This window comes from Megalops cyprinoides, chromosome 3 (genome assembly GCF_013368585.1).
Source record: "Megalops cyprinoides isolate fMegCyp1 chromosome 3, fMegCyp1.pri, whole genome shotgun sequence".
Lineage (NCBI taxonomy): Eukaryota > Metazoa > Chordata > Actinopteri > Elopiformes > Megalopidae > Megalops > Megalops cyprinoides.
Window position 1 is genome coordinate 33,164,423 of NC_050585.1, and position 23,362 is coordinate 33,187,784.

Below are 23,362 nucleotides of genomic sequence, written 5' to 3' on the forward strand. Positions count from 1 at the left end.
CATAGCCATCGACCTAATCTAATCTTATTTATTGAAAAATTATAGACATCCATAAAGTGAGAAGAGTGGTGTGCTTCACAAGTTTTAGTGTCTTAGCTGATCATGTGTGGAGAGAACATTATAGAATACCAACCTGTCAACCATAACATTTGGTTATTTGTCCTAATACAAATGAAACTTTTCATCTAATGAAATGAGAACCAAACTGTCCGGTATAGGACAAAGTTTTTTTTTTTTTATCATTACGGTACTATGGCACTAATCAGTCAACTAGATAGAGAGGTGATTGGTATCCATCGTTCTGCCTTTAACCTCTTTCATTCATTTTCAAGTGTTTAGGTATAGTGGCAGCACATTGATGGTGAATCAGTATCTTCTATCTGCCTTAACACAGAGAGACACAACGGTGGTGTGCTGACCCTTATCTGTGACATTTCTACAGGAACCTCTGGAAAATTTACCAGATACAACATGAAGGCTACTCAACACATAGATTTTAGCCAATTACATGTGTTTTTTGATGTTCAGGCAAGACTGAGGTCATGGCCATATTGCTTTTGCAAAACAAGTTATGCAATAGTTCATTTTCTCCATTAATTTCTTCTGTTCTTGCTGTTTAATTGAGCCATTAGCATGTAACACACCCACAATTTAACACCCTGCTCCAAAGCTGAACAATGAGATTTCTCTTTCACTCTTTCTGACTAACAATTATTTGTCCATTCTGACATATCTTTCCCCACTAGCTAATTTCTTTTGCATTTGTCTTGTTTAACAACTCTTTTGAATTTCTGCACAAATTGAGCTCCACTGGTGTCTGCCAAGCAAATGATTCATAATACTTCATAATTAGACCATGACATCAGTGCGTGTAATAGTCTCTGATATGTGGAGTGCAGTGCCTGAACTCACAGAAGCACTAAACACCAATTTAACACTAAAGTGTGGAAAATTCTAATAGCTGGCATTTTCCTCAACTTTCATGATGTGGATGAGTGTGATTCATTCAAAGCCTTTTAATCCTATGGTTTAAACAGGGAAGTTAGGAAGTCTCCTGAGGTCTCCGCACTACCTCAGGTTACCTCCGATTTATAAGCTTTCATCTCTTTTCACACTGTACAGTCTATGTAAATATTACTTTATTTGAATGGAAAAATAACTCCAGTTGGATGGTTTGAATATGCCTAAACACCAACTTTTAGAGGGATTTCAGTTCTGCAATTAGCTGTTATCCAAATACTCACGATGAACGGTGTGAATAACTACCACAGGTTTAACACTTTTTTTCAGAAATTCATTTGAAAAATATGACTGCTTTAATTTTTAACCACCTACCTTTAAGATTACATGCAGAACACCAAGGCGCTTTGTGGAGTTGAAATAAGGTAATGAAAATGTTCACAGAAACATATAAACAAAAGCCTTTTTTTCTGAACAAATCAAAAATAAATAAGTACAGAAGCAGCAAACTAAAAACACTTCCCAATCCATTAACATGATGACTTGGTACAAACAAAAAGACACCCCTGGCACCCAGAGCATGGTATAGTTTAAGGGTAAAATGGAAAAACGACAACATGAAGTTTTTAGTTAGGCCCATTTCCACACCACAGGACATAAAAACAATCACTTAATAGTTTTAATTACATTAACACACAATTCTAATATAATCCACTCATTCTGTCACAGAAACCTAAACTGTATTTACAGATACCAACTGTGTGCTAAGGACGTTACCCTTGGACAACCTCTAAATGATGGATAGGAAACCCACTGCAATGCCGACACACCAGGACAAACGCGGGCCGCGAAGGCAGTGTTCTTGTTCGTTCTCATATCAGAATGCTCCCTGGGTAAAGCCTGCCCAGTTTCCTCAGGCGGGCTGCTCTGCGCAGACGGGTCCTTCGTAGGGATGGCAGAACGTAGCAAGGCTGATCATATGGTGCACCCCACGTGTTATGTCCCCTCTGTCCTCCGGTCCCCCATTCACTCCTCTACACAGAGCAGAGACAAAGGACATTAAAGATTACACCACTACAGACAAAAAACACACATTACCTAGGCTACACAGAGATCACACACATCAACAGTGCAGCGTAAACAGAGGCGGCATATTACAACTTTCTCAGTTGTACATGACAATTTTAATGTGCTGCTTCAAAATAAGGACAGGCAGGGTAGGTGCAGAGAAAAGACAATGTGCGGTGCAGTGGAGAATGTCACAAAACTGTGTGTGATGCTGTGCAAAGTCCCAAAGCAGACAGACTTCATGCACTGGGGATGGTAGGAATATTTATGTATATGTACAACTGCCCTACCAACAGCCCTAGAAACAGCTTTATTGCAGCCAAATAAATGACCAACGACACACTGAGAACTATATTCAGCAGCCTTTTCCTGTAGCATGTCTCGGTGATCTTGATTTAGGTACGCCTACTACATACAGCTAAACACAGATTCTTGTTTCTTGGTTTGGCCTTCATCTTCATTTCTCAAATCATCATTGAAGTGATCAGTGTGTTACAAAACAGCACAGAGCAGTAAAGTTTAATTGTTTGACTAGTTCTCAAGTTTTACTCATTCCGCATCAAACAGACAAGTGAACAAGCTAGCTGTAATTTAAAATTGGCATTTCCTTTCCTGGTTTTAACATCCACTGAATTATGATAACTACTCAGTCATAGCCCTCCTATCTAACTGAGGTGGTGGGTCCTACCACTCTTCCATTTGTGAGTTCATGATCCAAGCAGGAAGAGCAGCTATCAGAACCCTTATCATACTGGTGATACACATTCAATGAGGACATGTGGGAGTGAGTGAATGGGAGGGAGAGTCGAGTGTGTATGTGACTGAATGAGCGAGTCAGTCAGGGAGTGAGGGCTGCGGAGTGGCACACTCACTAGTGGCGATGAGCGGGGCCTCTGTGCCGTAGTGCCTGCAGGTGCCGGTACTTGGACATTATGCTCTGGCTCTTCTTGAAGCCCGGCTTCTGTTGGAACGGGGGGCGAGGTACAAGGCTTGCCTAACGAGGGGAGAAAGGTTGTCAGGCCACAGCACATGTCATCACCACACCCCACATCCTTGGTTCTTGCAGCCATGCCGAACACATACCATCAGCGGCCTCCGGAAATGTCCGAAGCGGCTGATATGTCCCGGAGCCTCAGCATAGGGCCTGCGAGGGATGTGGGGCTGTTTCCGTCCAGGACTGGAGGGGCGGAGGCTGGGTCTCTAAAATGAAGACAGAAACCTGCGTTACCAACTACATACTGAGCGCGCAGTAGTATCACCCTCATACTTTGAAATGATAGCCCTGCTTTTACACTGTACCAATGTAAACAGTTTGTATATATATGCAGCATGCAGGTGATCGTTTTCAGAGAAGCGTCTCCTTCTGACATTCAGGACAGTGAAGGCCAATCAACCCCCATCCAACCCAAAAAAACCTGCATCACTGTACACTTCTTTACCTGGGGTGGTCCCATTATCTTCACAGGTTTGACTGTCTTGTGGTTCAGCAAGGGTACATCAACTTGTCTAAAATCAAACGAACAGGGCTTAATTCATCCTCGCGCAAGCCTGTGAAATTATGATCGTGTGTATGTACTTATTTATGTTTCAGTACATGAGCAGGAGTGTAGAGGACCCCTGCCCTTCACAGGAAATTGGTCTGGGATTACTACCAAAGGGCAATTCCACAAAGAGTCATTAATAATGCAGATAGGGGACTAACACATGTATTTATTAAATAACGTGCTTAGAAAACTAAGCGTTACCTGTAACTACTGTAATACTCAACCGCACCACAAATCAACAAATGGCAAGAACCTCCCTTCTTTCTAAGTACTTGAATGTCTGTCTGTTTACCAATATTTTTATGTGCATTACGTTTGTGTACTGGTATGTAAATGAGTTTAAGTCTGAATGAATGAGCATACACATGTACATATATGATAAGAGTGTGTACGTGCATATACACAAAGAAGTGTAAACGGGTGTGTGTGTGTGTAGGACTACCTCTTTAGGCCGCAGTACCGCCTGTTCTGGTCACGGGTTGAGGAGGACTCCTGCAGCTTTGAGAAGCGCTCGTTCAATGTGATGTTTCCATGGGAACTGAAGAAGCTCTCTGGAGGACAGGGGAGGAAGCGCAATGGAGGGTGATGAGCAGAAATCACAGGTCAAAGCATCCATACAGAAGAATTGTCTCTTGAACAGCAGGTAAGGTTTCTTTAGGAGTCTGCAATACCACTAAACTGCAGCATTGTTGCCCTGAATAAAATGCAGAATCTACACCCAAGTTCTCCACTATCTAACAGCTGTAAATACAGTGCAGTACCATATGTGCAGAGTCTGATTTGGGTACTCAGGACAAGGAGGAAATGTGAGCAATGGATATATAACAGAAAAAAGAACAGTGTAAAAGGAAGAGACTAGCACTGAAACCAGGCCGATATACAGGAATCACAAGAAGTCGCAAATGTATACAATGCTATGACTCGAGTAAACGTATAATTCTAATTGTTCCTTCTCGTTGTAACAAATCTTGTCTTTGTTTTTGTCCATTTCAGAAAGCTTTCTCATATAAATCTGCAGCAACACACAGCCCCACCAACACACACACACACACACACACACACACACGTTTCTTCTATTTGTGCACCTACCTTTGACTTGGTGGACTAAAGTGATGAGTTCTGGGCCAAAGTCACCTTTCTGGGTCTTCTGGGTTCTGCCCTTCCAGGGAGAGCCGGCTTTCCCATCAGGCCTGGATCCTTGGCCCCGTCGGGACACTGAGACAAGATCCCGGGAAAGCTGCCGATCCGAGGGGGAGGAGCTACGGCCAGAGCAGGGTATGGCATAACATCGGCAGGTGAGATCTTTTCACAACTTTTCTGACGTTGGGCAAGTCATAGCATTTTTCTTCAAGTCCTGTCCTTTTTTGTTTTTACAAATAATGAAATTTTGATGATACTAAAAACAAAAGATTTCACAAAGAACTGTAATGTGTTGGCTGCAATTCATAAATAAGACATTAATGATTTTACTTTTTTCGCAATGCACAAAAATGAATTTGCGAGTATATTAGAAAAATGAGGAGAGCTAACAAAGACAAACAAAAGAACATTCAGGGCGTACTTACTAAGAGATTCTATTGTCTCCACACTTCTGTAAGTTACACGCAGCATTTCACAGATAGCTGGATGAGGGAGAGCCCATGGATTCGCAGTGGACCCCTTTCCTCTATTTGGCTCATTTGTGAAAGGCCAGTACGCATATAAGCGATGAAGCAAGTTACAAAACACTGTTCCAATTTCCAACAATGCACTGGGGCTGTGCTCTAGAGTAGTAACCATTATCCAGGGAGTCCACTTTACTGGTATTAAGTTTCAGAGGCACAAGTTACTCTGAGGAACAATGATTTGGACACTTGCGTGCTTTCCATTCTGCTCAGCAAGAGACATGGCTGCCTTCTCAGGGGAGATTCTTCAGTATTTCTTTGCATCTTCTTTCATCCTGGGCAGTTGAAGCTGTTGTTGAAGAGTGGATGGAGTACTGCAGCAGACAAATTCATGTCCCCAGTAGATGTCCTCAATGCATCCTACATGCTATAACGCCTGGATGATCAGCTTCATTTGAGCTAAAAGGACCTTACAACAGTTTTGGAGTGATTTCCTTGGTAAAGGTAAATTCCCAGCTTACATTTGTGATTTAAAGCAGTCAAACCTACAGGTGCTTCCAGCAACATTCAGTCCAGAGATTTTTCCTCCGGTTCCCCAAGTACTCTTACTCACATTCATGGACATCAACTTCTGTCACATTAGTCAGTGGATGGAAACCCCATTCTCTGGTCCAGGCCTTCTGAACTACTGAGTCCAGCACCAGTTTAGAAAACTCAGAGCACCATATTTTACTGCTTTACCTCTAGTACCAGCACTGGGAGACATGCAGATGCTTCGGACCAGAGGAGCTGGGATAGCTGTGTGGTCATCATCCTGTGCCAATGGGAGTGTCAGTGTCCAAGAGACCGGCTTTTCAGAAGCACCTTCTGTCAGGCCACTTTGGTTGTCCCAAAAGTATGATGCCCTCATCTCCAAAGGAAAGTACCAATGCTGGATCACATCATCTCCTGTCAGCTTCATATTCTGATCTTCTCACTTGATGGGGAAATTTCCACAGCAATGCCCACAGTTCCACAGTCATGCCCACATGAGGCTGAAACACCACTTGCTTTAATTTCTTTTTTCCCCCAAAATTTGGGTTTGATGTGTTCAGCCTCTTCAGTCTGATTAGCGCACAGTTGGCCACATGTTTACTTCAGACATTATCTTCCCGTGTCCTTCAGTAGGGCATGATAATAATGATCTCTCTTAGGTCCTACGCATGCTGGTCCTGAAGAGGCTGCAGATCTTAGCAGTCAAGGTCTGTCCTTCACTCATGGAGATGTTATACTTGGCGTAATAGTCAGGTGCTGCTAAAGGTCCTCAAGTTCCTGGGCATGGCAGTTACTTACAGGCTGGTCTTCTGTCCTCAGAGGTTCTTATCCAGACTACGAACACTTATTTTCCTTTTCTCTATGCTCCTCTGTATATTCGACACTATTCTCTACTATGCTCGTCAGTCAGACATGGTTCTTAGGGGTGAGACTGGGTTCCAGACTGGTTCCGCTTTGTGGAGTCTTCCTGCAGTAATATGGTGACTTCCTGCAGTGACACGGTCAAGGCCATAAGGCACGTCTATTACAGGAGAGGAAAAGCTTGCAGAAGACCTTCCCCCTCCTTTGTGACTCCTCAGAGACAGCGTTTCACTCTGACTGGGTTATGTTCTTTCCCGAATATGCAAGCTGTTGTTTACTGTTCTCAGCCTGGGGCTCTCTGCCTCAATAATGGGTTCTGTGTCATTTTGTAAGTGGTTTTCTGAAGTAGAGGGGAAGGATGAAAGATGAATGTGCTCCTTCCTCTTTCATTTAGTATTCATCCCATGCCCTTCCTGGTAAATTCAGCACTCTGCTCTCACACCGGATACGTGGGGGAAAACAAAAAACAAAACAAAAAAAACTAATCTCCTGGGACCTAACATCTTGATGACTGTTGACTTTTTTCCGCTAGACATCCCATATAAGAGATAATTTAGCTGCGAAACATGATGACAGGATGACCTGCATTCCTCCTCACCTTGAGAAAACCTCAGTTGACGCCATCTTCCTTGTTCTGGACACGTCAGTTAAACGACACAGGAAAAAGCTTGAATTTCTCAAACCAGCCTCATGCCCTGCCTCTAGCACTATAGGAAATACCGTACCTGTGAGTGGTCAGGGTGTGGCGTGTGTCCACCTTGATGGTGAGCGTCTCCGTCTCTCCCTCAGTGTGAGCTGTGGTGTCAGGAGCAAGAGGCACCCTCTTCACGCTCTTCTTCTTCAGGGCCCGAGCCTTGGCTGCCTCGGGCTGCTCACTCCTCACTGTGGCCGCCGGCTGGGCTTTTCTGATGGATGGACGCTGGTCCTCCTCCTCCTTCTGCAGCTGCGGCTTGGGCCGTTTCAGCTTCGGGGCTTGCACAGGGGACACCTTGTGCCTTGCTTCTGACGCTTCCCTCAGCCTCCTTCCCTTCAGCAGGCGGCTCTTGTCTTTGAGCGAGAGGGCGCGGCCTCCGTAGCCTCTGGCAGTGTGGAAGCGTTGGGGCGTCTCCCTCCGCATTCGCTTGGGGCAGTGCTCAAACTCCTGGGTGGCGGGGGGCGGCCTGCTCTCCGGGTGCGGCCTGCTGTCCAGATGCTTCCTCTTCATCGGTCGCCCAGCGGGCCTCTCCTGGGGGTGGTGGTGCTGGTGGAATCTGGGAGAGGAGGAAGGGGGGGAGCCCGCTTTCCATTTGGGCGATCGGTATGGGCGGTGGGGGCTATTTTCCTCCCCCCACTCTGTGCTGCGTCTGCCCTCCTCCATCTCCCTCTCACTCTCACTGTGCCTTCTGGCCTCTCGCTCAGTGGACAACCTACACATCCATCACAGAGAACACAAACACCTGGTTATACTGTAGCTCTGGCAGCCTGAGGATGGGCCAGAGGGAGACATGCCCATGCTAGCTTCACCCATTTCCCCACATGCCAGAACACACTCCTCCCCTGTATTGTACTGGCAGGCCAGTAGGGCTTTATCTCTTTATCAAGAACTCATCCCCCGAGGCACCAGGTGATTACTTCACCAGGCCGCTTTGCGTAATTAACCCTCTCCCAAAGGAACTGCCACTGTGGCAGTTACTCTGCACCCCATGTATGTGTGAGGCCTAGATTTTGCCCTGTTACCCAGCCTGCACTGCTGCTTCGCTCCTGTACCTCTCTGGATATGAGATCCTACTGTGAAACTCCTGGGACTTCCTCTGGGGAGAGTTGGAGAATCTTCGCTCCCCGGATCGGGGTCGACTGAAGCCCTCCGTCCCGTTCCAGCGCTCCCCGCGTGCCAGGCGACTGAACCGGCTCTCTCCGGGATTGTGTTCCCTGCCAGACCCGTGGTCCCGGCTCCTGTCCTGCTCTGCAGCAGGGCCTGGGCGCCTGTGTGGGCCCCTGTAAGGACCATGGTGAGCCATGGGAGATGGCGGCCTCATGTTGCCATGGAAGTGGTGGGGCGAGGGGGGCCTGTGCCCAGGGTGTGGTCTGGGGAAGCGTTCCCATGGGGAGGGCCTCCTGTGGGCTGGGGGTCCATGCACTGGGCTGTGCGCGGGCTGCCGGTGAGGGGCTGGGGGCGAGTGGCTCTGCCTGGGCGGAGACAGCCTCCGGTGGCTGCGGTGGGGATCTGGGGAGAGGCGGTCAGGCCGGGAGGCGTAGTCATCAAAGCGCCCCTGAGGCTGGGGCTGCCAATGGGCTGCTGGTCGATGAAAGTGCTGAACTGGTTCTCTCCACTCATCCATAAGGCGGGGCCTCTTCACAAAATGGGGGGCTCTGCCCTGCGGGGGGCCACTGCCTCTAGGCTCCCTCCAGCCAGGAGCCTTGACAAGAGCGCCACGAAAGTCCCTCTGATCCCTGGAGTGGGAGCCATAATGATCTGCATGCTCCATTCTGCTGTGGGGCTCCTGGGAGCCAAAGGAGTGGGAGAACAGCCTGCACATCAAACACAAATAGCATTCAGGACACAAACAAAAAACAACAATAACCTACCCCTAACTGATAGCTGCAGTGAACTTTTGAATTGGCTTGCTTGACAAAATTTTGTACAGTTACTGCTGCTATTAATATCCGTGGGTGACAGTTAAGTATCAGTACATTAGATCAAATAAATTACTTAAGTTTATGCATACCAGGGGGTGGGGGGTGCTTCACCATTACTACACAACACAAAAACAACAGTAATTAAACAGGTAATGAAACAAATACCTGACGTTTGCATGAGCTATCCATGTCAATATACATTTCATCTTAAATACTGATATCCTGTGAAGGCAGACAATAGTCTTCTTACCTTTTTACCAATGAGGATGTTTACAACACTCAGATATTCGTTTAACTAATACTGCCAAACAGAGAGTGTGCTATGACTTCACTGAACCATACTCAATGACTGCTTAGCATGAGAGAGCTGGATAATACCCTTGGATGATGTGGAGTGCTGCAATTTATTTGATGGCATGCCTCAATTTGTCCTTGCAATAGAATGCCATCCCACACCAGAACTCTCATTAACACAACACAAGACTACAGCTGACAGCTAGCATTCACCATTTTAATCTCCATATCTGAGAGGATCAGTTTTGAGATCTACACATACTGAAGCTTTTTTCATTTATTTTTTTTAATTACTGCCTTTTACCTATGAATATTAACATAAAGTTAAACTACTATATTACTAAGTTACTAAGTTATATTACACTGGAGGAATGCAGACTCTACACCAGCACAGTAAAAACCTCTGTCAAAGGAGTCATTTTCAGTACAAAAACAGGCATAATCTATTTGATTATGTCCTTGTGACAAATCTTATGCAAAAAAAGAAAACAGGAATTGAAGATGTCACACCCTCATGGACTGAACGTTGATTTTGGGCTTACAGCCATTAGACAAAAAAACAAAGAGAATGTTATTTAGAGTTCCAGTGATGTAATCATCAGTAAATGATGTGATTACTACCCCCGCCCCTCCATAATGTATGAGATTACTCTGATCAATGGCAAATCTGTGTATCCATGGGTTAACAGAACTTGTGTAGACAGTGACTTTTACTTGAAGCACAACAATAACAGTACATCCCTGCGCCAATCTGTAACTGCACATTTGTTAGGAAGTCAATCTTAAAATGAGATTTTTATTTTAATTTCATTTTTTTTCAGTGTACTTGAGTATTACAAATGCCTGACTCATTGTAAGTTTATCTGATTTACACAAAATATAAAACTATTAATGAGTTACAAATTGGCATTTCTTTTACATTGATTTTCGAAGGGTTACATCCAAGTGACTTAACAGGGCAAAGCTCTAGTTTCTATTGACAACTGTATTGAAATTGTTCGGCATGTTATTAAGAATCAACAAGCACGGTCGACAAAGGATCAGTTTAAACTCTTTAACTCACAATTTAAAGTATTAAAAGCCGTTTGAGACTACAGACACTAACGAGGTTTAGTCGTTACTGTTTTCGTCATGCCACGAACGACTCAAATAAGACAGGCTAAACGTTGCAGGACAACATTACTGAGATAGGTGGTATACAGTATTAAAACAAGTTAATCCGGCTTCATTGCAAGACTCCCGGACCGACATACACGTTAACAGCTCCGTTAAAATTCCTCACCTGTGTTTTGGACGAGGAGATCCAGAGTATGGCCTGACCATCTTGATGCATGCAACTTTGTTCTAGGTGAAAGAAATGAGCAAACTCGCTATCAAGTACAACACGCTTTTAACAATTATCTCAAGGTGGCTACGCTGTTTTCGAACAGCTTCATTAAATTACATCAATCGATATCGTTATCTTGTTCTCTTGGCTGGCTAGATCAAATGGAAACAATGAAATACCTACGTTACTTAAACATCATCTGAAAGAAACGAGCGAGGTATCAAGTTGCCAACTTAACGCTGGCCTGTCACCAGACAACCACGCAGCATTTCTTTGGCTAACCAGACTAGCCCAACAGGAGTTTTCCACTAGGCAGATAAACATACGTAATGCAGGCCCGTAACCGAAAGAACACAGCTAACAAAATTACATCTTTAAAACCATGAACATAACGTTTCCAGTTTAGTTTTCCCATTTACATTCCGCATATCTCGACTGCTGGCAAAATGTCTCCTTATCATTGTAGATAGCCAGCTAACGAATTAGGCCTCAAACAGCCAAACGTTAGATACAACCTATGCTCTTAATGTTAGCTGGTAATTTTAGCTGCCGATTCCAAAAAGAATTCCAACTACAATATATAAACCCAGTATTCCCCGTACCTTAACAAATAACGCTTCGAACAGTCTCAGGCAGTACAGCTAGCTATCGCTATCGTATGGAGTAACGTTAGCTAATAATGTCCCTCTGCTAGTGAAATGGCAAAATTATAACTGTAACCTGTTTAGATTAACACGTCATATAGTAGCGAGTAGTAAAATGACTGAGTTAGTTACATTTCCTGAAGATCCCCGGCTAAAGTTCACCACTGCATGAACTCAAACTCCTCTTGCAAACAACTGCTGAGCACAAGAATCAATCGTCGACAATCGTCGATACAGGAAGTGACGTAGTTGACCGTGCCCAGTCGGTGGATGTTTGACGTTGTCGCGTGAAGAACAAAGTCGTTCACCCACTTCCCTAGTTCACTTACGGGTTTGGGCGCAGCCGTATTATGTATCTGTACAAATCCGACAGAGCATGTGCATGTGCAGAATGTGACGTATGAGTAAAATAGGTTCTGATGGTTCTACTTGTAATGATTTTGTCGTTGAGTTGCGCTTGCAAATCACTTTGGCATTTTGCAATGCTATACGAAGTGATACGACGCACACACCTTTTAAACCAAATGTCAACAGGGCCATTGATCCCAAGGTCTCTACTGCAGAGCAACCAAACTGGTCGAGTGAGACCAGTCCTCAGCACAAGGCCACATACTTCTCGCATTACATGAAGGATATTCATCTGCCGCTGTCATTCAGAGCACTTCAAATGCAGCAGCTCCACAGCAAACCCGGAAACAGATCAAAACTAACAGGAAAGATTAACATTATCATATCCTAATAATATGCGTTTCAGCCATCCCATCTGTGGACTTCTAATCTTGGGTGTGATGTTAACTTATAATGACTTATTTATATTTAATTTATTTATAAATTTATTGTTTGAAAAGCCCACTGATTACTTGTGATTTCGTACATATTTTAATTGAGATCTTCCTCTTAGTATATCTATCATTTGGCATGTGGTAGTGTTGCTTTCCTTTTAGTCAACAGGATGTGTGCTTACTCAAACCAGAACTGTGCTGTATATCTCTTTCCCCAAAATCTTGTAGACCTTTTTATTAATCACGACATGTCCATGTCAAGTGAGAAGATATGCAGTCTGCATTTTCTTTTGGGAGCTTCGCCAAAACGTCTTCCCCATTCAGAACCACCTTCGTTTTTCCCCAGTCCTTGTCTGACATCTTAACCAACGCATTTTCAAATGAGTCAAGCAATTTTCTGTTTCTCTGTCTCTTCCCTTTTACAATAATGCTGAGTGAACCCTGGCTTCCTACAGCATTAAACTAAGTGAAAGCTTTACATGCGCCTTCGCTCTGACATGTTTATATGTGTATATATATATATATATATATAAATTAACAGTATCTTTATCTACAACACATAATAATCTTGCTCTGCTCCTTTACCGTGATCTACGGAAGCCGAGAACGGCCGTGCTTGCAATTATTATTTAATGCCGTTATCTCGAGATCACGAGTTAATTATTTCGTTATCTCGAGAAAACAAAAGGCCGTTTCCTCTTATTACTTATAATGTTTATCAGAGATCAGGAGTGCCATGACATCTTGACAACTGTAGCAACTGATTTAAGCTGAAAATGTCAGGGCACCCATTATTGATCAATGCATCAGGCTGTACTTCAGCCAAGGTCTAACACAGGCAAAAATGCATTGTGTCTTTCTGTTAGAGCAGGGGTGTCCAAACCTCTCCTGGAGAGCCACTTGTCCTGCATGTTTTAGATCTCTCCCTGCTCCAACACAGCTGATTCAAATGATCAGTTTGTTATTCAGTAGCTTCAGGAGTTCGTTCGAATTGATCATATGAATCAGCTGTATTGGAGCAGGGAGAGATCTGAAACATGCAGGACAAGTGGCCCTCCAGGAGAGGTTTGGACACCCCTGTGTTAGAGATAACATTCAGATCCTCCCCGACAGCGATCTTGAAGGCTGAAATCAGGTGTGATCAAATGCAGCGTTTACCAAACCTCTCCTGGAGGACCCTTTATCCTGCATGTTTAAGATCTCTCCCTGTTGCAACACAGATGATTCAAATGATCAACTCGTTATGAACTCCTGAAGCTGCTTAATAACAAACTCATTTAAATCAGCTGTGTTGGAGCAGGGAGAGATCTAAAACATGCGGGACAAGGGGGGTCTTCCAGGAGAGGTTTGGTAAACGCTGATCAAATGAGCCAGAAACTAATTTTCGAGTTCTCCATAATTATCCCGTGATAACGAAATAATTAACTCGTGATCTCGAGATAACGGAATTAAAAAATAATTGCATGCAGGGGCGTTCTCGGCTTCCGTAGTCAGCTGTATGTGTTTTCAGCGAAATATTGTTTCCAATAACTGCACACACTGCTGCCTGTGCTGCAGTCGGCGCTGCAGCGCAGGCTAATGTTTTATCTATGTAAGAATGATTTTCGAAAGTGAAAGAAAACACCTACCTTCCTGACTGTAAAGTCACCATAACACAGCGCGAAAAGAACAAGCGAAGGTGGGAAATGTCGGTAAATTGATCTAATTCACCCATCGGGGAGGCGAGTTATTTGTATAATCTCAATCGATGCTCAGTACAGACGGACGTAAAAAGTTTGTGATTGTTACGTAGCCTAACTGCATTTGCAGTAAAAAGTGAATTCCGTGCAGTTTACACTGGGGTGGAAATAGCCGTGCGATAGCATGCCATGTAACTTCAAAATAAAATGACGATCGATGGATAGATGAAACTTTTCTAATTTTGTACATGTAATTGATGGAGATTTCAACGATATCTTCTGACGTCGTATTCAGAAATTAAGAACAGTGGCTAGCTAGCTAAACTGGCTGTACTTCTGGGCCTTGTAAGCGTCCAGCCAAGGAAGACAATGAAAGATCATAGCTAGTATGTTAGCCGGTTACATGATAATCAGTTGTGCAGCCACGCGAGTCCTTCAAATAACATATTTTCTTGTTCTTTGCATTAAACCCGCAGCCATTTGCCATTTCGGAACGTTCTGTATTCTGTGGCGTATGTACATGTCACATGATATGGAACTTAACACTATTTGGCCTGCTAGCATTCCTTGCTAATTCGAAGGTTTGCCTGTGAATTGTTGGGTTTACAGGTGTGTTGCAGTGTAGCCTCGTACCACACTGCTCCGATCCAGACGGAGTGCCGCAAAGATGAGTCTTCCTGGGGATCTAGATGAATTATTTGCTTCTGAAATGAGTATCTCACTGCCGGGTGAGAATGAGGAGGAGGAAGAGGAGGAGGAGGAAGAGCCAGAGAGGAGTCTCGTTGTGGTTCGCGAGTCGAATACCTTGTCAATCGTGGGCCACGAGAGGTGAGAGGAAATAGTTGTACACAGGTAAACCCAAAGAAATGTCAACTTAATGTAATCTTTTATAACAAATTGTCCATAGTGACCTTTGGTCTGAAATGGTAGAATTCAAGCAGGAATTGTCCAGACACAATGAGACATTGTCAACACGTCCAGTATAGGTGATGCTTTGACTCTGAGGGCTGTTCCTGATTTTATTTATTTGTTTTCCCAAATGGTCTAATGTTTTTTATGCCTTGTGGACAGGCTTCAGGAAGGGCCTCCATCGCCAGCCCCCAGCTATGAGTCCATGAAGAGTGATGAGGCATATGACTACAATCTCAGTGATTTTGATGAAGAGCCTCCACCCACATACACAAGGTAACTGCTGTTTGAGCTTGCATACAAATCATACACCACCACTCCCACAAAGGTGTATATTTTGAGCGAATGCACTGGTAGTGTGGTTTATTCCTCAAGCATTTGTGGGTCCTATCAAATGCCAGTAATTACATATTGGATATTTGTGCTCTTCTCCCTCAGTTGTAGTATATTTATTTTGCACTCGTAGTTTGATTAATCAAAAGATACGTAACTTTAAATTATGCAAATACATGTGTTTACAGTAGAAATGTAATGGTATATTATTACCTTGTAACAGGCAACTTTCAGTGTGCACACTGTTCCAAAAAGCAACATAAATTATATCTTTACACTTTTAAATGCAAAAAAGTGTTTATTTTAAGGTTAACCTAGAACTGTTAAGATCAACAGGTTGATCATGAAGAGGAGTAAAAAAAAAAAAAAATCAAACTCAATCCCTCCATCTCTTCTGTTAAATACACATATATCCTGTTTTATACAATTTATAAACACTGGCACCAGGGCCTGAGTTTATGGTATACTGATGAATTTGTGATCATTAAAACAGTCAGTCCATTTGACGTTTGACATGCCCACATTCACCAAATGTTACAAATGAGTTGAAAGTGTGACAGTACAAATACTTGTTATTGTGACTGTTATTGTTGTTATTATTATTGTTATTATTATTATTATGAAAACCTGACATGTATGCCTCAAAAGTCAGTGTATGTAATTAGGCAGCCTTGTAGAGCTTTGTGAAGAGCATGTGATGGACCATTTTCTTGTGACACATTAAATATAAAGTGCTGTTTGTCTTAGGCAAGGTGATCTGTGGTTGACGGATTAGCTGGATAACGCGTCTTGTGTCTCCGTTTTAGGATCCATCTGGAGAGACCAGACTCCCCTGCATCCAGCTGTAGTTCCATGGACAGTGATGACTCAAGGGAATGCTCACCCAAACCTTTTTGGATGGGTCCAAGGTGATAAATGTTCATAATTACATTATTTATGTACCCAGCACTCATGCTTAATCTCGGAATTATTAAATGGAATTTCTGCACAGTCAGAACCATACTATTATACATTACTCACAGTGTAGGTTAAATACATGTGTAGATGTGTTTGTATATTAAAAAATAAAGTGAAGAAATTGACAGAAAATGAGCAAATGGTGAAAGCTGTACACATGACAAAAAACTAGCCATGCGATAGCATGCCATCTAACCAAAAAATTAAACCAACAATGGAATTTTTCTGGTGACATACATGTAACTAAACAGAGGTTGTATATCATAATGGTAGTCCATAAACAATATTGTATTTTGAAATGAAGTATGGTATGGTAACTAGCTAGCTACAGTAACTTGCTTGTACTTTTGGAAAGGCCTTATTAGCATCCGGCCAAGGATGGCAATGCAAGATAATAGCTAGCTGTAAGTTGGTTATCTTCATGATGGGCCTTTAACCAGACCTTTCAAATAACATATTTTCTTTTCCCTTGTATAACTTTAAACTCACACCCATTCGTCATTTTGAAACTTTTATTCTGTGTCGTATGCCCATGTCACAACATACAATAATTTCATGATGTGGAACTGCACACTGTCTGGCCTGCTAGCAGTTCTAGCTGTTTTCCCACCAGACTCAGAACTCAGATGGTTTCTCTTTCTCAATGGTCTCTTAATTCCCCAGACAACGGACGAAGACCTCGGATGCCCAACCAGAGGATGCCAGCCATACCCCTCCCAGGGTGCAGCTGAGTAAGGCGGAAGTGCAGGCCCTGCTCGGCGTGACTGAGCGGAGACACCCCGCCATGAACGTACAATTCATGTTCAAGGTGAGGTCACTCTGTATGCAGGCACAGCACCTGCCTCAGTTTTTATTCTGAATACAAACATGGTTTGAACATGTTCAAATGTGCTGGTATAAAATATGACTTCTACTGAGTCAGCACTGATGCCAAGGTAATTGTGACATTCAGAACGTTCATTGATGGTAATAAAGTCCCATTGATAACATTGATAACCCTTAGCAGTAATTTGGCATAGATTGCAGTGAGTGAGAGTGTTAAATTTGCTGACATTTTAGTGTGTTTTTACTGTTGATGAAAGCCCAGTTAATCGTTTATGTTAAGTTCTTGTTTTTCTATGAATCAAATCATTTACCTTGCTGTAAATCTCATGGAAATGACATTTATGGCTCTTTAACATTATGAGTAGAACAGCTGTATTCACTGTATTCAGCTATATTAATGTCATCTCATTGTTTGTATATGTGCATTGCAGACACTTCAGACAACTCTGGAAAAACTGTCCGAGTATGAGCTGAGATATTTCAAGAAGTGCCTGGTGGAGCGTTACCCACAGTGCTTTGAGAGTACTCTGATGAGCCACGATATCCTAGAACTTGTTGACAAGATGCTGGAGGTCTGTGACATGGAGGGCTCTCAGCAGATCACAGTGCTCATCCTGACAGACATGAAACTAAAGGAAGTTGTGAAATACCTGCAGTTTACGGTCAAAAAAAGTAAGAGCTTTTCCATGTTTCATCGCTCCTAAACGCCTCACATCCCCAAAGTATGACAGAACTGTCGTAAGGTAGCACTGTGGGAGCAGCTCCATCACTGACTTTACCAAAGAGCGGTTAAAGTCTTAAATACATATTACCAATTCATACAAGATTGAACATGCTCTGTTATACCTGCGGGATGCCTAGTGATATGATGGAGTAAATGCCTTGGTGGTGCTGAGCAGCAGAAACATACATACTCTTGCATAGTTTGTAGGTGCTTTTGACTTCAGATAATGCTAAGATAATAAGATAATGATGTATGAGATAATGATAATGAGACAATGCATACGCATAACATTATAAATGCTTTTTAGATTGTTTTGAGTTGAGATAATATACAGTATGTATATATCTAAAATATTTGTTCTTTCTTTACATGCACAGAATAATGTTCATTTTTAATAGAATTATCAGAACAAGATCCATTACACAGTGCTTGGGGATACCATGGCTTCATTTACGTGATAGCAAAAATTTAATTGGGGAAAAATAGTTTTCCTTTTAAAAGCTTTTCTGTAGAATATTTTGGTTTATCCTGACATTTTTTATTTTGAAAAATAAATCCTCTATCTCTGTCCTTTCACTTTGAGCAGCAGTAGGCTATGGGGAAGCAAGCAACGGTACATATCAGGGCTTGAATGTACTTTTTACATGTTGTTTTATTTTGTATTGCAGATGAAGCACGGTATGACTTGAAGGCCAATCTGAAGAGGAAGTACACATACATATATGAAGGCGTAGCAAACCAAGGGAGTTCAGCCCTCTTCAACAGTATTTTTACTGAGCTGTTTATCACAATGGGAGGAAACGCAGGGATCAATACTGAACACGAGGTTATGGAGATCGGGCCACTGGTTAAGAAACGATCCAAAGAGGTAACTGTACTCAAATGCAGCGACTTATTTAACCTTTCGGCTGGTCACCAGAAACATCAGCGATCGCTGTTGATGAAGGGAATGGCTGGCATGGGAAAGACGACCTGTGTGCAGAAGTTCATTCTTGACTGGGCAGAAGGGAGGGACCACCAAGACATATATTTCGTCTTTCCCTTACCATTTGAGGACTTGAATGTGATTGAGGGAGTTCGTTACAGTCTTATCCAGCTTCTTCACTACTTCTTCCCGGAAACGAAAGAGCTGGAAACCATCGAGAGTGATGATGACTGCCAAGTGTTGATCATTTGTGATGGTCTGGATGAGTGTCGACTTCCCTTGAATTTCCAGAAAAATGAGTGCTGGTGTGACGTAACTATGCCAACAACACTAGATGTGTTGCTGACAAACCTCTTCAGGGGTAATCTTCTTACTTCTGGCTACACTTGGGTGACCTCACGGCCGTCAGCAGCAAGTCGACTCCCTCCTGATTGTGTCCATCAGTTGGTAGAGGTACGAGGGTTTAAGGACCCAGAGAAGGAAGAGTACTTCAGGAAGAGGTTCAGTGACCAGGACCTGGCTGACAAAATTATCACACACATAAAGTCCTCCAGGAGCCTTGACATCATGTGTCACATACCAATGTTCTGTTGGACTGCATCAGATATGCTAGGAAGAGCATACCGTGAAGCTGGTAATGAAGAAATCAACACAACCCTGACTCAAATGTTCACACACTTCCTGCTTGTTCAATTAGATACCAAGGTTCGGAGGTATTATGGGAAAGAGTTAAGCCATATGCATGAGCCAGAGAGAGAATTCCTAACGAAACTGGGGAAGCTGGCATTTCGACAGCTGGAGAAAGGCCAGATGATCACAAACGAAGAGGAGTGGAGAGAGAGTGGCTTAAACCTGAAAGAAACTGTGGTGCATTCTGGGCTGTGCACAGAGCTCTTCAAGGAAGTGTATGTGATGTATCATGAGAAAGTGTACTGTTTCATGCATCTGAGCATTCAGGAGTACCTAGCTGCTTTGTATGTGATCCTCTCCTTTAAAAACAACAGTAGGAATGTACTTGACCAGCCTTTGCGCACTAAAGTTTCTAGGCTTTTCAAAGAAACGTCCATGTTTGACTTGCACAAGAGTGCAGTGGATCAGGCCTTACAGAGTCAGAATGGACACCTTGACCTTTTCCTCCGCTTCCTGCTTGGCCTCTCTCTGCACTCCAATCAGGGCCTGCTACGAGGAATCATACTAGAGACGGGAAGCGGCACGCAGAACTTTGAGAAAACAGCCCAGTACATCAGGAAGAAAATGAAGGAGTGTCACTCTGCAGAGAGGTGCAATAATCTGGCCCGTTGTCTTGATGAGCTGCAGCTGTGAGCCTGGAGTCTCATGTCAAACTCCTGGAACAGCACAAAGAGAGCTGTCATGCCCACTCCTACCCCAGTGACTTCAATATATTACATATTGTTAATGAACCACAAAAAATGAATCATTTTGTTTTGTTTATGATGTTATAACTTTGCTACGCCGATAAATATGAACTGACCATGTCAAAACATCACATTGGACTTGGATTGTTCTCAGGGAATGTGTACCATGTTTAACATATGCAAAATTGTCAACAAAATTCAACTACTATTCGACTATTTTGTTAAATTTTTTTGTACTGCTTTGTTTCAGTGTATATGTAACATTTTTGCACTTTTAAGAGTGCATTATCAAGAAGATGTTTAATAGCCATTTTGAGATTTCTTTGAAAATATCAACTTGCATATCTGCTTATAGCATGGGCTTTTTCAGTTTGGTGACTGAATACATCCTACAACAAAATTAACATGAACCAGAGAACATTTGGGGCCTTATAAAAGGTTAACTTTTCCAAAGCGTATGTTGCGTAACATTTAAAAGGAAAGGGACATGGTGAAATCATTTAAACACTTTTTTTTTGAGGTGCTAATCAGCTTTGCGTTAGAGTGATGGCGGAGGACATGTTTTTTGTCTGAAGCAAAAGTGATTAGAAAAAGGATTAGACAAATTCTTGTGAGTATGAAATGTGTGGAAATAACATGTTACAGTGAGACATTTTTTAATGCTGTGCTTGGAGGGGTTACATGAATCAGCAAAGCAGTAGGTGGTTTTGGATAAAGGCAAATTGTTTAGTGGTGGGGAAAAAGTATTATTGCGTCATTATTACATCATTGGTTCGGAGTTTTTTTGTGTGTCGGGTCTACTGCTTCTTCCTTCTGAGAATACACATCCTCAGAGGAAGTAAATTAATGCTACAGTCACTTGGGTGAGTCATTTTAGATGTTAAAGATTATGTGGTTAAATACCAGAAGTTAAGTTTGACTGTTTCAGACTTAATTCAAATAAATCATAATTCAAGCTGTTTGTATTTGTGAACATAGCATACAATACAGTGCCTTGTGAACAGCATTACCTTTGTCACTTGGATACCTTTCTATAAGCCTTTTGACAGTATAAGGTCTCTGTGGATGTGAACCATGCCACAGTTATTGACATAAAGATAAGTTGTCTCATAACAAATGACTCTTATCTTTGAGGTTGCATTTGTCACCTTAAAGCCTAGACAGTGAGAACAACACTCACCCTTTCTGTCCTCTGAATGTATGTTCTCAGTAAAACACTGCATATGATTTCCACAAAACTAGGGCTTGGGTTGTTTTGAAAAATCAGACCAGAAAAGGTAGAAAAGGTACGTTAGTGCATATGTTTGAGGGGAGGCATGAAGTGCCACTACCATCCCCTCTATGAGATAATGAAATGATTGAAGGATTCCTCTCTGAGGAAATTTAGGAATTGTAGTTCTGGAGATGTTAATTCAGGCATATATGAATTGGTAGAAATGGAGTGTACCCATTGGGATTGTCACAGTTTGAGAGCCATGTAAAGATCCAGCATGTTTTCTGCAAGGTGAACACATAAAAAATAGGCCACTGTCTAATTCATGTGTGAAATGCAGTCTGTTGTTGTCTGCTTGTGAAGGATAGCTTTCACCTCCCCTAGAAACTGAATGTGTGTTAATTGTTAGATTGTTTTAATAATTAAAATTTTAAATGTTCTAGGGGCCTTTTTCTTCTATCCAATTCAGAGCTACCAGTAGCAAATCATATTTAGATGCAACTGATAAAATATAATTGTTTTTTTATCTTTATTTTTTTAAATATTACATGTAAGACATGAAACGACAGCAACAGAGCAAACATAAGTCAAACAATAACCACATCAAAAGTAAAAAAAAAAAAAGTTAATTGTTAATTGTTTGCCTGTTTGTTATTGTCTGATGTGTATGTGAAGTCAGCTGTTGGTTAATTGGCCACATCTGCCTAGTCATTGTGCATTATGTACAGGTTTATTTGGCTGCTGCTGGGAGGCACACTTTTCTGAACAGCTTGTGGTGCTTGGGTCCAAGGCTGACTTTAGTTGCATTTTCAAATAAATTATTTGAATTTTTTTTTTTTGTAAGCTTGTTTTTTTCTTTTATGAGAAGTGTTGGCTAGCTTCCTCACACTGCTGGTAACGCTGTCCATCAATACCACATGCAGCCACTATTAGAACAGTCATAAATGTTTGAAACCACTCTGACAGGCTTTTTATTTTTAATGAATAATTTAAGAATCCTCTTCTCATTAATTCCTTTTTTCCATTTTGGGAGCTTTACCTAACAGACTAGAATGTCAAGAAATTCCACCATTGTGGTGGTTTCAGGAATGGTGTTAATAGGCTCCTTTGTCCAGTGACTATCAGTTCCTCTTGGGGTATTTTTATTCCAACCCCCAAATGGAGGGTTTAAGGAGTAACTCTAGAATGCAGATGAGAACTCCAAAGCCTGCCCAGAAGATGGCTAATATCCATGGTTCAGCCTTGGGGTACTGCTTACTCATAGGATAGGATGGACTTTCTGAGCCACAGTGCAATCACAACAGCTAAATTTACCCACCTTTCCTTTTTTCCTTTTCTCATGTACTTGCCTAGAGGTGTGTGTATGATTGACAGGGCAGTACCCACCCAGACACTTTATGTGAAATACAACCTGCCTGTCTGTCTATTCTGTGTCTGATCTAAAAGAAAACACTGACCCCTAATGGGGACCCTTGATAAGGTCCTCTTAGTTGATTGAAGTTGTGAAATGATAAAAACAATGACTACATTTACCATTTAAAGTGTAATTGTTTGATTCATGAATTGTTCCCTGTTTAGATCAATGATCACCCTAACAACATGGATATTTGTTAACACCCCTAATCCTAACTTTACCTGACTATTGTGTTGCAGGAGATGGTAGTTCTTCACCAATCATGTGACTTAGGGCTAGCAGCAGGTCAGTGAGTCTGACATTCTGCCCAAACAACACATCTGTTTTTTTTTTTTTTTCAAAATAAAGGTTTTATTCAGAAAACATAAGACCCATCATTTCAGATACATGAAAGAGTTTGGTTGGAGGGAAGTTCTTGAAGATGACATAATATTACTGACCATGGCAACACTAGAGTGGTGAAAAAAGAAATGGTGAAACAAGCATACAACAAAACTGTCTACTTTCTAAAACTGTGGTTTCAGTGTCTCTGGTCTTTATCTGACATGCTTAAACATGCTTAAACTGTATCATGTCTCCCAACTGCTAAAAAAAAGTGGAGTGGATCAATTATGCTTCCACCCATGTGACTTTTCAGGGAACCCCACCAAGGTTTTTAGTGTACATTTGTAAATGAAGATTTATGTAAATTTATATACATTTGTGCTAACTTTTTTTCCCAACAAAAAGCTTAAGGACATTTCCACACTCACATATCTATACCATGTGACACC

General features: G+C 42.2%; 2 protein-coding genes across 2 annotated transcripts; one reads left to right on the plus strand and one right to left on the minus strand.

Annotated features, from left to right (window-relative positions):
- Window positions 1-1,218: 1,218 nt before the first annotated feature.
- si:ch211-114c12.2 (uncharacterized protein LOC336578 homolog) lies at window positions 1,219-11,805 on the minus strand. Its single transcript, XM_036524651.1, has 10 exons — window positions 11,585-11,805; window positions 10,764-10,825; window positions 8,318-9,079; window positions 7,297-7,977; window positions 4,662-4,831; window positions 4,015-4,123; window positions 3,468-3,534; window positions 3,112-3,228; window positions 2,901-3,022; window positions 1,219-1,994 (listed from the first exon to the last, which is right to left on the minus strand). Coding segments are annotated over exons 2-10 (2,070 nt in total). The 5' UTR covers window positions 10,805-10,825; window positions 11,585-11,805; the 3' UTR covers window positions 1,219-1,993.
- A 1,985-nt stretch (window positions 11,806-13,790) lies between these two features.
- Window positions 13,791-20,110, plus strand: LOC118775392 (protein NLRC3-like). Its single transcript, XM_036525292.1, has 7 exons — window positions 13,791-13,912; window positions 14,523-14,741; window positions 14,985-15,098; window positions 15,962-16,063; window positions 16,776-16,920; window positions 17,369-17,609; window positions 18,330-20,110. The coding sequence occupies exons 2-7, from the start codon at window positions 14,581-14,583 to the stop codon at window positions 19,907-19,909; spliced, it is 2,343 nt and encodes a 780-aa protein (XP_036381185.1). The 5' UTR covers window positions 13,791-13,912; window positions 14,523-14,580; the 3' UTR covers window positions 19,910-20,110.
- The last annotated feature ends 3,252 nt before the right edge of the window (window positions 20,111-23,362 follow it).

Excerpts from the sequence above, each read along its gene's own strand:
- LOC118775392 (XM_036525292.1), top strand. The coding sequence starts at position 14,581 with ATGAGTCTTCCTGGGGATCTAGATGAATTATTTGCTTCTGAAATGAGT. Across the intron at positions 15,099-15,961 it reads CCTCCACCCACATACACAAG|GATCCATCTGGAGAGACCAG; the intron begins GTAACTGCTGTT and ends TCTCCGTTTTAG. Across the intron at positions 16,921-17,368 it reads ACGTACAATTCATGTTCAAG|ACACTTCAGACAACTCTGGA; the intron begins GTGAGGTCACTC and ends TGTGCATTGCAG.
- si:ch211-114c12.2 (XM_036524651.1), bottom strand. The coding sequence starts at position 10,804 with ATGGTCAGGCCATACTCTGGATCTCCTCGTCCAAAACACAG. Across the intron at positions 9,080-10,763 it reads TCTCCTCGTCCAAAACACAG|GCTGTTCTCCCACTCCTTTG; the intron begins GTGAGGAATTTT and ends TTTGATGTGCAG. Across the intron at positions 4,832-7,296 it reads CACACCCTGACCACTCACAG|CTCCTCCCCCTCGGATCGGC; the intron begins GTACGGTATTTC and ends CTCTGGCCGTAG.